The sequence below is a fragment of the Quercus suber genome, unplaced genomic scaffold, assembly GCF_002906115.3.
Source record: "Quercus suber isolate HL8 unplaced genomic scaffold, Cork oak 2.0 scaffold_255, whole genome shotgun sequence".
Classification (NCBI taxonomy): Eukaryota; Viridiplantae; Streptophyta; class Magnoliopsida; order Fagales; family Fagaceae; genus Quercus; species Quercus suber.
The window spans coordinates 882,180-896,418 of record NW_027069711.1 but is presented as its reverse complement, the minus strand read 5'-3'; the positions used below and the strand labels follow the sequence as shown (position 1 = coordinate 896,418).

At 34.1% G+C, this 14,239-nt stretch overlaps 2 protein-coding genes across 2 annotated transcripts in view; one reads left to right on the top strand and one right to left on the bottom strand.

The window, feature by feature from the left end:
* Positions 1 to 6,645: 6,645 nt before the first annotated feature.
* LOC111989550 (pentatricopeptide repeat-containing protein At4g31850, chloroplastic) overlaps positions 6,646 to 14,239 on the bottom strand; it is a 13,007-nt gene continuing 5,413 nt past the window's right edge. The window contains exon 4 of the mRNA XM_065781044.1: positions 6,646 to 9,246. Coding sequence (XP_065637116.1) covers positions 6,788 to 9,246 — 2,459 coding nt within the window. The 3' untranslated portion in view covers positions 6,646 to 6,787. The remainder of the gene's footprint in view (positions 9,247 to 14,239) is intronic.
* LOC111989545 (vacuolar protein sorting-associated protein 45 homolog) overlaps positions 12,109 to 14,239 on the top strand; it is a 13,657-nt gene continuing 11,526 nt past the window's right edge. The window contains exons 1-4 of the mRNA XM_065781054.1: positions 12,109 to 12,402; positions 12,543 to 12,650; positions 12,726 to 12,846; positions 12,981 to 13,071. Of these exons, the coding sequence (XP_065637126.1) occupies positions 12,307 to 12,402; positions 12,543 to 12,650; positions 12,726 to 12,846; positions 12,981 to 13,039 (384 nt within the window). The 5' untranslated portion in view covers positions 12,109 to 12,306 and the 3' untranslated portion in view covers positions 13,040 to 13,071. The remainder of the gene's footprint in view (positions 12,403 to 12,542; positions 12,651 to 12,725; positions 12,847 to 12,980; positions 13,072 to 14,239) is intronic.

Below are 14,239 nucleotides of genomic sequence, written 5' to 3'. Positions count from 1 at the left end.
ATATACAACCAATAAAATAAATATTAGAGAGAGAGAGAGAGAGAGAGAGAGATGTATAGATAATAAATGAAGGATAGAGGAGAGAAAAGTGAATATAAAAATTATGCAACCTTGCTACAAGAGTTGGTATTTTTACCAACTCACTGTAGCATAGATGTAAAAAAATTTAAATATACACACCCAGATAAAGTGGGTTTTTTATGTTTTGGGAATGTAAAATAGCAATTTGGGAGTTGTAATACTAATGCTTAAATTTTATTTGTGTCCATCATCCTAGATCAACCATTTTAGTAATTATAAAAATTTCTATATTAAAAAAAAAAAAATTATGTCCGTAGCATCAAGTAAGAATGAGATTTTTTTTTTTTTTTTTTTTTTCAAGTGAACCAAGAAAGTTGCCCGCTGACTGTCCGTAGCATCAAGTAAGAATGAGATTTTTTTTTTTTTTTTTTTTTTCAAGTGAACCAAGAAAGTTGCCCGCTGACTGCTGAGGAGTGAAGAGGTCAAGAAGGTTTTATTATGTACCATTGTCCAGTCAAATATTACTTGATCGTTTCTTGTCTTATTTATTTATGATAAAGTGTTTAATCATTTGTTGGTTATGATCTTTGTTCCTTTTGATTGTATAGAATGGCAATGATTATGCAACAAATAATATTAGTTTTCGAAAGGGACAACTCAAAATGTAATAAAGATGCTACATTCACATGGTCCGAATTACTCCAAACTTGGACATGTCGTGACTGAAGATTCAAAACACTCTGAAGGATTTGCGTTGGTGTTGTCTATCTGTAGAAACACGTACTGCTTACTCTCTAGCCCATTGTCTAGCAAAGTTTGGTTGGAAGATTCCCCTCCACTTTACAACAGAGGCTTTGTACTTTGATCTACATTAATATTCAGATATGAAATAAACTTGTATTTTGGTTTCCAAAAAAAAAATGATGGCAAAGCCATAAAATCAAAAATAAATAAATAAATAAAAATGATGGCAAGGCCATAAGAATTGCAAGTGTTAGGAATGTTGCTGCATATATGCCTTGTAAATTGTTGCGTGATTCTTACACACAAAACAAAGCAAACAAAAAATATATATTATGTAGTTGATGTGTTCAATCCTATTAATTTTCATATTAATTTGTAAATCCTCTGTAATAAAATTAATAAAAGCTAAGTAGACAACTAGTTGGTAGATCTACTATTAGATCTTTGGTTAATTAAGTACCAAAAATCTCTCTTTATGTTCTATAAATACCCCCTTACCCTGCAAAACAAGGTATGAGTAACAGGCTCCATCAACTATTACTCTTCCATTATCCATCTTCTCCACCAATTTTCTCATTTAAAAATTAGAGCTTCCCTAGCCACCCTTAAAGGCATGGAATGATGGATGGTCTTGGTTGGTCTAAGGTCCTCTTCTTTAGCAAGTGACTAGCTCTATCAAGAGGTTAATTACAATTATATCGAAATAGAGGTTTTTGTTGTGGTTCTATTAGAGCATTCACAACATTAATTTTCTTAAATATTTAACTAAACTAATCCAAAAAAACTCTACTTTTGCTTGTTTAGCTAAATAGATAGGCCACACCTCACCTGTCAATCAGACCGCATCAACTAGATAGGCCACACCAGCTTCAAAATTGGCCTTTACCAATCAAATAGTCCTCATAAGCCAAATCGGCCTGATTAGGTATAGACGCTCCATTTGAAACCAAGTAAGCATTCATGAGAAAAATCGTTTTTCAAACATTCAAAGAGCTTATTTGAGTCATTTGATGAACCGAAGCCCATTCCAAAATATAATTAAGTTCATGATAATCAAAATAGCATGTTATGTGACATCAAACTTAAGGCTATAAATGAACTAAATTGTTTATGAATAGGTCGAGCTTGGCTCAAAAAAAATGCTTGGTTATGTTAGTTTGAAAACAAGTCAAGTTCAAGTTAGGCTCGATTATTAAACGAGCCAAGATCAAACATAATAATGTGTTCGTGAACATGAGGGTTCAATTTAACTATGTATATTTGTATAAAATATATTTATATAGACTTTAAATGATTGTATAACTTTGTTAATAGCTTCATATAATATTAAACTATTATTTGTAGCTTATTGTTGTTATAATAGTCTAATAGTAGTAAAAATTCATAAAATTGTGAAGAAATAAAACATTTTAGTCATAGTTTCACAATATATAGGAAAAGAATAAGTTAATCAAATAACTGGTGAACAAGTTCGAGCTTTGTTCGGCAAGAAAATGAGACAAACTTGAACATAAAATCTTGTTTGGTAATAAGCTCACGTTCAACTTGTGTTTGAAAAAAAATAAATAAATAAATAAGCTTGAACTTTTAATATTTGGCCCGGCTCTTTTATAGTCCTAAGATTCAAACAATTTGATTAAAAGATCAAGCCATATTAAGAGCATGTTTGGTAGCAATATTGGGGGTTTTGTTTTCAAAACAATGTGATAACCATGATTTAAAAGAGTTCTGAAAACATGTGTTTAGAGTATTCATAATAAGAAAAAAAAGTGTTTGGCACCATATTTCTAAAACATTTTTTCAAAACTAAAAACACAATTGGTTTTTGGTATGAGCATGTGTTTTTTAGAAAAAAAGTTGTGTAATTTTTCTGATCTAAACAGTAGATGAACTATTACTTATGTAAAGAGAAAGAAAACAGTAGATGAACTATTACTTCTGATCTAAAAAAAAAAAAAAAATTCCATCAAAAAAAAAAAAAAAAACTCTCCCTCCCTCCTCTACCTCTTCATTCCATTCCTCTTACCGGTCCGATGTTTGCCTTTGCCATTGAAGCTGAAGCTGCACAGTTTGTTTAGCAATCTTTCGAGCGTCTTTCATAAAGGAATTCATAAAGACAATAAATCTAGATCATGACCAAATCCNTAAGAAAAAATTTACAAGACCTATGAAACAGCAGAAGAATCAGCATTTTTTGGGTCAGCCCAGCTCGCAGTTGGGCATTATCACCTAGCTTAAATTTTGAGTTTCATCACCTTCTACCGAATACTCGGCACTTGCATGGATATTATAGTCAACAAAAGCAAAGCCCCGATTATTGCTTAGATTCTTTGCATCCTGCAACCAAAAGTTTTATAAAATGACAAAATTTAACTACAAAATTAGTTGTCTTTTATAAAATGAGTACATAGACGCAACACTGGTAAGTTGTAACCCACACAAAAGAACCAAACCACTGGCTGTAATAAAACATAAATTTTTTAAAGGCACAGGGAATTCAGAAAATAAACAAAATATAAAGTATAAACAAACAATATCAACTATTAATAATAACTATATTTATAGAAAAAATATTTATAATAACTACCATAAAGATGTATAACTAGTTCACGCTGACCTTAACCTTCCTTAGATCCTGCTCACCCCAGCTTCTAGGAACATTACCAATGAATGAAACCTGCTTTGCTTGAGATGTTGAACATTTTATTTTTTCACCATGGAGATAAAGGGTTTACACAAAGCATTTAACAATTGCAGCATACATAAATAACAGAAAATACCCCATAAGAAAATGATCTTAAAATAAATTTAGGTAAATTGCAAAGTACATCCTTAAAGTTTGAGATTATTTGAATTTTACGCCTTGAAGTTTGACAAATTAGATTTTACACCCTGAAGTTTGGTTTGTTAGCAAAACTCCACCTCTGTTAGTTTTGGGTGTCAAGTAACATGCTGACCTGCTGATGTTTTTTTTTTTTTTTTCTTTGCCAAATCAACCCAAAAAACGATGTCATTTTGGGAAGCACCAATAATGCTCTTTATTTTAAGTGAAAATGGCGTCGTTTTGGGAGGTTGATTTGGCAAAAAAATAAAAAATACACATCAACATGTCAGCATGTCACTTAACTACCAACTTTATGGTGTAAAATTCAAACAACCCCAATCTTTAGGGGTGTATTTTGCAATTTACCCAAAAAAAAATTAAAAAGATCTAAGAAAGGCTAATCTTAATCTTTTAGCTACAATAATAATTTTACTCAAACTCAATATTCAACTTCTCATTAAGTCCTCGGCTTATGTGGGGGAAAGGCAATAAGAAATGATACCTTAAATTCAGTATTATTAGCTCATCAATGGCTTTAGAAGCTAATTCTGCACTTCTAAAGGTCACAAATGCAAAGCCCTTGTTCTCACCAGAATCTTTGTCTTTCATAATTTGAACCTGTTGTCACGACCATAGTGGCATTGATATAAATATTCACAAAGCACTTAATAAGATTACTTTTTATAGAAATGGAGCTAACCTATAGATCCACAAAAAAGATCCATGTCCCCCTAAGCATCAGGGGAATGCCAACTATGTACACTTCAGAACCATAGCAACAGGGCAAGAAGTTCAACATTTTTTTTTCTCCCCTATCTTCAACCTTTGTCTCATCACCAGCTCCATTGGTATTATCAGTATCCTACTCCTTTTCCTCCTCTTCTTCCTCTACTTTTTCATACTCAACCTCTTTGTTCATCATCTCCTCAGGATCATTGTCTTCATTGAGATCAGCCTTTTCATCAGACTCAACTGGCTTTCAGGCTCACTTGACCACTTCAACTGGCTTAGCAATTTTCCCTTGCCCGTGGCATCTTATGTATCTAATTAAACATGCTGGCAAGGCAACTGTGATGAAGGCACAGAGACCAAAAGAATTCATGGGAAGAAGTATACACATACCAAAAGGAGGAAACAAAATGAAAGGCCAAAGGGAGTTGCAGTCTTGCAGAGTATGAATTTCAGTGCTTTTGGTCAACAGGGTATGAACTTTAACTAAACCCACGTGATGAGATAAAAACTCAAAAGGGTTGCAATGTGAAAGACTTTACGAATGGGATGATGATCTAACAAGACCGGTAAAGGAGATTTATGAATGATACTTATATAAAGTTATAATGATCATGAAGGTGGTGCAAATTTTCAAACAATGATTTCCTTGAATCAGAATAAGGCTGCCATAAAAAACCATATAAGCGAAAGCCAAAAAAAAAAAAAAAGGCCTTTCACTATCTTCAACCCTAAGGGTGCACATAACCCCCAAAAATTTAAGAATACCAGAGAAGCACAAGAAAAAATGAAAATAAATTAAGGATAATTGAATTAAATATGGAGACAATTATAATGCTTCACAGTAAGCCAAGGCAACACACCAAACTCAAAAAAAGTTTCAAGGGTTATGCAGTCATTCAGATATGACAGGAACAACAGAGCTCAAACAAAAAGGAGAACAAAGCCACAAAAATAATGCAGTTCCAAATAAACATACCAATTTGTGCAACTTCCTGCAATAAATTTAGACATAAAAGTTGAGATTAGGTATTTGAGGTGGACATTATAGACATGATTTACATAACCAGTACTCACATAATCAATAATACGAATTTAAAATATAAAAAATAAAAATTCTTACAATATCTCCTGATAAGTAACATAACCCAATGTTTAGACTTCCTGAACAAAAGACACAAGAAGGTCAATAAACAATCACGTTCCATCTTCATTTACAGACTACACAGACGCATTCTTAAAAAGCAGAGAAGGAATATAAGTCTATTATAAATTAATTTCATTATTTAAGGCAACTAGGAACTATCTCAAATGGGTCACATATATGATACCAAACTGTTATCCTAGGACTATATAACGCAGAAGAAATATTCAATCGTCTACCAAAACCCAATTATAGCCAATCCTTACCCTGATTATAAGAACCCATCTAAAATTTAAAACCCCAGAATATCCAAGGCAAATTTATGTCCCACCAAAATTCAGTAACTATCATTTACCAAATTCACCCAGATTCTCATATTAGATCTACATGAATGACTTTATTTTTTTAATGACTTGATACCGACAAAGGATTCTGTAAAATTCCTTTTTCAGCACATTATATTCTTGCACCATATCATCAGATTATACATTAATGCTACTTAAGAAAGTATATAAATAATTTCATGCATTTTTGTATTCCCAAATACAAGGGAGAAAATAACCTGAAGGAAAAAAAGAAAAAGAAATGTCTGCTAAGTTTTCATATCCAGGAAGTTCCTTACCAGAGTGAGAGAACCTGAGCAATAAATAAACATGCAGTATGCCTCTCTACATATCTGGAAATATAAATGTAATAGTAAACATGTTTTTTAGTATAATAAGGATTTAGAGCTCCCTAATGAAAAAAGCTTATTGTATTATTTTTAAAAGCAGAATGAATAGATTTTGTGAATGTAAACATCTAAAAATTTATTATAAATCTGTGGGTTCCATAAGCAATTCTAACTACATTGAATTTAATTGTCCTTTAAAAAATAACACTGTTTATGCTTCATTGGTCAATGCAACCATGCGTTTGAATTTAATTGGAGGACCTAATGTATTTCAACTATAAAACTGTACCTAAGTTTTGCCCCTCTTGAAATTAAAGTTTTGCACTTAAAATCTGCTTTGAGTGAGTTTTCATGTAAGGAAAGCAATGCTTTTGTATTTTTCTTGGAAATATATATATATATATATATTTTTTTTTTTTTCATTTAAAATAAATAAATAAATAAAAAACCATGTTTTGGAAATATATATATATATATATATTTTTTTTTTTTTCATTTAAAATAAATAAATAAATAAAAAACCATGTATATTGCCAGAAGAAGTTTACAAATAGAGAAACTAAGGAACAAGTTTTCTGATATAATATCTGTGTCTCTCTTTCTCAACAAAATATTGTGCTGAGAGCTTAACCACAGTCCAAACATCTTTCTATTAGGCAACAAGAGAAAGTTTATCAGTGATGCTCCAATCATCCATTAGTTTAACCTTCATTTCAGAGCAAACAATCTGGGCCTCTTGCAACCTCCCCTCCTGTTGAAGGCCAGTGATGAGCTCATTGAATGTACAGGCATTTAGGGGAAAACCGTTATCAGACATGTCTCTGTACCAAACATATGCCCCTGTGAAATCCTTTTGTTCACAATGCCCCTTAACAAGTATGTTATAAGTATCAGCTTTAGGAACAAATCCTTTAGCCTTCATATCATTAACAATATCCTTTACTCCAGACAACTTTCCCTCTCTAAAGTTCCCCAGAATCAAGCTATTATAGGTCATCTTGTCAGCATGAATACCCTGGTCTATCATCTCAAGATACAAAGCAAATGCCTTTTGAACGTCACCATGTTTTGCATAACTGTGAATAAGTGCATTATATACAACTCGATCAGGAGACAAACCCATCTGTAACATTTCATCAAACAAATTCTCTACAAGCACTATATCTTTCTCACTGCATGCACTAATTAGAGGATGATAGGTATTTAAAGTAGGTTTAATGCCCAACTTCCTCATATTTTCATATAAGTTGAGACATTTCTGGATGTTTCCTATATTGGAATACCCTGAGATTAGGGAGTTGTATGTGATAGCATCAGGATTATAACCACAAGAAGTGATCTGGGAGACCAAATCTTCGGCTTCTATCATTGTTCCCCTTTTACAGAGCCCATTAATGAGCACATTGTAGGTTACAAGTGTTGCTCCTATCCCATTTTTCACCATTTCATCCAAAAACCTAAAAGAATCTTTCAGTTTCCCTGCCGTACAATTACCATCAATGAGCATATTATATATCTGTGCATTTGGCAAAACCCCTCTTCCTACCATATCCCTGAGGATTATCTCAGCTTCAAGAAGCTTACCATCCTTGCAAAAACAATGTATGAGAGAACCATAGCTTACAACATTTGGCTTTATCCCTTTATTTTCCATCTCTTCAAGAATCTGGAAACACCTATCAAACAATAACTTTCGTCCATAGCCATCAATAAGGGTGTTATATGTCTCAACATTTGGGGAAAGTCCTTTCTCTGCCATCTTCTTTACCCACTCCTCTGCCTTATCGATCTCCCCCATGTTACAAAACTTGTCAATTAAAGTATTGAAAGTGATGCAATTCGGCAGCAACCCACGACTTCCCATTTGTTCAATAGTCAAAATGGCTCTGTCCACCTCACCCCTTCGACAAAATCCATTTACAATTGTGTTATACATTACCTCATCTGGAACAAGTCCATTCTCAATTAGCTTCTTCAATACCTTCTCTGCCTTTTCCATCTTCCCTTCTTTGCACAACGCATTTAACAAAATGCTACAAGTATAGTTGTTAAACCTTACACCTTTTCCAATTGCTTCTTCATACAAAGCCAATAAAGCCTCATCATCACCACATCTCAAATGCCCATCGAATAGAATACTATAAGTAAATCCATCTGGCACAAATGCATGGGCCTCCATTTCTTCCAACACCCTCTTGGCATCATCCATTCTCCGTGCCCGACAAAGCCCACTAAGCAATGAATTGAACGTAACAAGACTCGGCTCCACATTCTCCGCCTTCATCCTTTCTCTCAAACCAAAGGCACCCTCCAATTCCCCAACCTTACAATAACCATCAATCAATGTATTATATGTAACCAAACTCGGCACCAACTTCCTCTTCAGCATTTCATCAAAAACCTTCTCCGCATCCCTCATTCTCTTCTCTTTACACAACCCACTAAGCAACACATTGTAAACAAACACATTAGGACTCACCCTGCTATTCTTCATACTATTCAGCAACTCAAAGGCCCTATTCAAGTCCCCCAACTTCACCGCAGCCAGAATTGCCTTACTATACGTGAACCTATCAAGTCGAATACCCGACTCCAAAAACTCCGAAAACAAATCCAGTGTTCTCTTAAACTGTTTTGAAGCCACCAATGACTCAAGCAACATATTGAAAGAAGCCAAAGAAGGAAAAGTACCATCTTTCTTCATTAAGGAATACAATTCTGTGGCTTCGGTTGTCATTTTGGACTCTGAACAAACCAACAATAGCACGTCAGAGAAAGCAGGCTTCATGGAGGGTGAAGAGAGGGAAAAGAGGGTGAAAAGATCAGAGGGCGAAGAGAATGGATCTTTGTAGTGAACGAGGGTTTTGATGAGCCTATGAGCGGTTTCCATTCGGCCATGTTGGAGGAGGATTCGGAGCTTTTGAACTTGATCAAGGCGTTGTTTTTCATGAAGGGTGGTCGGGTTCTGATTTTCTGTTGGGGTTTTAGTAGGGTCTTCAGGGGTAGAGGCTGAGCAGAGGGATTGGGAGAGAGGGACTGAGATGGGATTTTGGGGTTTGGTTGGAGCAGCGAGGAAGAACTTGGGAAGAAGATGGACACGCCTTGCCATTTAAGGCTATCGGCACTCACCTACCCAAAAAGTAAACAAAATTATACTATTGTTATGTCCGTTAAAAACACACAGAAATTAGAATCAAATAAATACATTACAAATTCAATAGAGTCTAAAGCCCTTCATTGTTCATACTTGAGGAGCTAAAAGTTTTTGCATTTCACCCAGGCTCATGCAATTACACACCACGCCCAAAACTTAGAATTCAAAACTTGGAAACCCCAGTTGATATGAGAAACAACCCAACAAATACATAATGAAACTATGTTCAATTTTGCTTCAATTTCAACAAAAAATAAATAGTCACATTTTGCCACTATGACAATCACGAAGGGAAAAAAAAAGACAAATGTAAGTTTTTTTCTTTTTTTTTCTTTTCTACATATCAATGACTAGCAAGACTGTAGTACTAGAATAACTTATTGAGCAAGAATTCTAGAGAGAGAAGATGAGAAATTTAGAGAGTGTACCAGAATAAACTCATCCAAATTCATCAAAACTAATTCTCAAAATACCTAAATAAATAAAATAATAAAAAAATAATAAAAAAAACTACATAAACATTTAAACACCAACAATTACTCAACTTATACTAAAGCATGCTTTTGGATACAACAGAAGTAGTACAACCTGTAGGTTTCATAACACAAATTAAATTACAACTCAAGTTTGGATGAAAATTGAAATACAAATAAATTTAAACTTAGCAACCAAAGAAAAACAAAATAGAAAAGAGAGCAGAGACTCACTGAGCTGGCAACGGGCTTATACGGTGGTTACGAAGGCCATTATTACCCTTGAAATTGTCTGTCTCACTTTCTCCAGCCAAGAAGGGAAGGGGAAAGTCGACGGCCAACGGCTGAGGGACGGGTGCTGACCGAAAGCAGTTCCGGCTTAGGCTCACAACCTCTTTTTTTTTTCTTTTTTTCTTTTTTAAGAAACTGCTTTGGCTAACAGTAACACTAGTATAATTAGGTAATAGACTTGTATTGCAAAGTGTAATGATTTTGTGTAATAAAAATAATAGTAAAATGCAAATTCCACCGCCTAAAGTTTGATTGAATTTTTAAGAGGCTGGTTGGCTCCACATTTTTCATCACTCAATTTTCATCACTCATTACTTATTATTCATTACTCATCACTCATCATTCATCACTCTAAAATACCAAGGTTGTTTGGCACCATTACTCAATTTCTATCACTCAATATTTTTTACACTATTTATGGGCCCCATACCTGTCATAGGTGCAGCTTTTTTTTTTTTTTTCAATGCCTACAAACCCGAACCAGTGAAAGAAGAAAAAAAAAAAAGATACCCAAATCACCGAACCCACTGAAAGAAGAAGAAGAAAAAAAAAAGGGAAGAACACCAGAGAGACCGAACCTAGGAAAAGAAAAGAAAAAAAAAAAAGGAAGAACAGGGGAGACCAAACCTAGGAGAAGAAAGGAAAAGAAAAAAGAAAAAAAAAAAAGGGGGAAGAACGAACTCAAGAGAAGAAATGGGGAAAAAAAAGGAAGAACAGGAGAGACCAAACTCAGGAGAAGAAAGGGGGAAAAAAAAAAAGGAGGAAGAACACAGGGAGACCGAACTCAGGAGAAGAAAGAAAGAAAGAAAAAAGAGAAGTTGTTTTGATCAAAAGGTGCGGCTGAGTGAGTTCCTCATGTGTGTTTAATTACAAAAATGTCATTGAGTTATGAGAATTGGAAACTGAAAACAGTCAAAATGTATTCTCAGTTTCCATAACTCATAACTCAAAAATCAGAGAATTGAGTGTTGGAAACATAGTTATGAAAACAGAGAAATTGTGCAACCAAACAAATATTTTGCTATAGGTCCCACCATTTTTTATAATTGAGTTATAAAATAGAGAATTGAGTCATGAAAACTAATGAACCAAACAGACTCTAAAGTTTCAAATTTATTTGTTTCTTTCAAAAAAAACTTCTTCGCAGTGTATTATGTTTCTATTTTCAAAATTTTGTTTTTGGAAATATTAAAAAAAAAAAAAACTAGTCACAAACTCATGTTATGCACGGGAACCTACTGTGGTAGACTAAAATAATTATATAAATTTAAAATTAATTATGAAACTATACCATTTTATGAATTTCTCCTGTTTCACTTCAATTTTTGTTATGATTTGATAAAGAAATCATTGTTTGAATGTGCAATATCTTGCGAAACATCTACCAATTGGTTTCAGATATTAAAATTTTCCAAAGGCCAAAAAATATTAAAGAATCAGAAGATTTACTACCTAGAAATTTTTGAAAAAAAAAAAATCATTATTACAAATATCTTACGGTTGGAGAAACAATAATGATTCAAAATATATTTCAAAGAATATGATAAAACTATAAGCAAATGCATTTTGGAGAGATTTAAAAGCCAGATAAGTCAATATGGAATTTAAAAGAAAGAAAGAAAAAGATATTTTATTTGGTGGGGTGGGCGGCAGTCCTTACAGTTTCTTTTCTTTTGTGGCAATAAATAGGTTCTCTAGAGGTATTATGTAAGTTATTTTGAAGTTTCATAGGCAATTAGAAGTTAATGACATCATTCAATAGGATTAACACAAAATTTGTGTCTTCTCTTAAAAATGAAAGGCCTGTGCAATAAATACATAAATACTGCTTGTTTGATTACCTAATTTTCCTTTGTGTGTTAAAAGATTATAATGCTATTTGGTCTTCTGAATTATTGTTTATATTAGCATATCATATTTGTGCCCTTAAATTGTCCATCTACTGATATTGAGTGTTGCTTCATGCACCAATATTTGGAGACTTTTTCACACCCATGCCCGCCCCCCCCCCCCCTCTCTCTCTCTCTCTCTCTCTGACACATGTACACTTACATGGCACACCACAAGACACTGGGAGGGGGAGTGAAAAGGTCAGTGGTGATCAATATTTGACAGCTTGAAATTAGAGCTGGAAATATATAGTATAAGGTTTGAATGTTGAGCAATGACCTTCCCTTGCCAAACTTCAATGCAGGCAGTTATAAATCTTTTAAACAATGAAGTGTATCTGATATTGACTGTTTACGCTTAGTGATGCTTTATGCTTTGCGCTATGAGAAAGAAAGCCCTGTTCAATTGATGCAGCTTTTCAACAAACTGGCTTCTCGGTCTGCCAAGTACAAACCAGGGGTAAAATAAGCAAACCAGCATTTCTGTTTTGCATGTTTTGATGCTTTAGTAGAGCAGCAAATTTTTTGAAATTGTTGTGGTCCTTGCTAATTGCTAGATGATTCACTGGTTTTGAAAAATTGGCCATCATGGTATGACAGCTTGTCCAGTTCGTCTTGAAGCAAGCAGGTGTTGATAAGCGAACTGGGGATCTTTTTGGAAATCGAGATCTTTTGAATATTGCTCGTAACATGGCTCGTGGACTGAAGGTTGGTTAGAAACACTGTACCTTCAGCTTGTGGATGTGGTTAGATGCTTATACATCATTTTCCCACCTGCTGTAGGGGGTTGAGAATGTTTACACCCAGCACCAACCACTTTTGTTCCAAACCATGGAAAGCATTTCCAAGGGACGGTTGAGAGATGTGGATACCCATATGTTGGCAATCACTTTCAGCAGGGCAGGTTTGTTTTCTAAAATAACTGTTTCTTCCCAGAAGGGTTGCAGTTTATCTCTTGCAAATTCTGGAAGGTAGCGTGGTTTCTTTCCACTGTTTTAAAAAATGGACCAGACCAGCTGATTCAACCAATTCAATCAGGAACTCTATACCAATCCAAATATGGCCTAAAACCAGATTTTCTGAAAAACTGGGCTTAACTGAATATCCTGTGGTCAGACTGCAAAAACTGGTAACCAGAACTTGTTATGCATCTGCATGTACATGTTCATGTATGTGTGTTTGTATGTATGTACATGTATGTTTGCATATTATCTATTGCCAAGATAATACTAGTTATGTAACTAATTTTACTCTTTAATAATGAGAAGAGTTTATAAGGAAAACCCACTTCATACAAATTTTCTCACTCTAAAATAACATATTATCTCTTATCGAATATATGATGCAAATATCTTAACTTTCAGCACTTGTTGGAAGAAGTTATGCTGGTCTGTAACTTCAACACCCCCCCCCCCCCCCCCCAAAAAAAAAAAAAAAAAAACAAAGAAATAAGGTATGCTGGTCCATAAATGGCTCATTTGAAGCAAACCACATTATATTGACATATTTTATGGCAAGTCACACACCAAGGGTGGAAGATTTATTAATTAGGCATTTCTTATCTTTGGGAGTTTGGCCTTGTGCATATTTTGGGCATTGATGCTTCACCCTAACACTATGCCATATATAGTCATAGGGATTGATAAGAGTTAGCTGAGGTGGCTGTGTCGCCTCAATTTGTTGAAGACAGACAGTTCTTAAGCCATCTAGCCTACCCCCAGAACTTAGATTATAGTTCATTTAATGGCAACTTTTACTGTTTCTACGTAGCATCTTGATTCCCATACTACCACACATCCAAATCAGATATATTATTTTGATAAGTAATAAATTTTATTTAGAGAAAAAAAAAAAAAAAAAAAAGAGCAATCCTAGTGCATGGGAGGTCTGCAAGGAAAACGCTTTAAAAAATTATATAAGTAATAGTTTTCATTAAGAAAGTGCAAAAAGGGGCACAATCCTAGTACATGGGATCTTTACAAAAAGAAGACCCAAAAGAAATAAAATTAACATGTACAAAAGAAACACTAAAACCAATGAGGTCTAGCTTAAAGAGAATCTCCTCCCCTAGTAAGAGCTAGGTGGAGGGTGAGCTTGTGCAATTACCAATAAGAAAATGCTAAAACAAGGGGAAAAAAGGACTAAGATATGAGATTGCAAATGTTTATAAATTCCTGAAACAAAAGTAATAGTAAGCTAGAAGTAGATGTCAACGTGAAAATCAGATATATATGCCCCTAATCATGCCTTTAACGATTGGGAATTGGAGATAGTAGTGGACTTTCTTCGTATTTTGG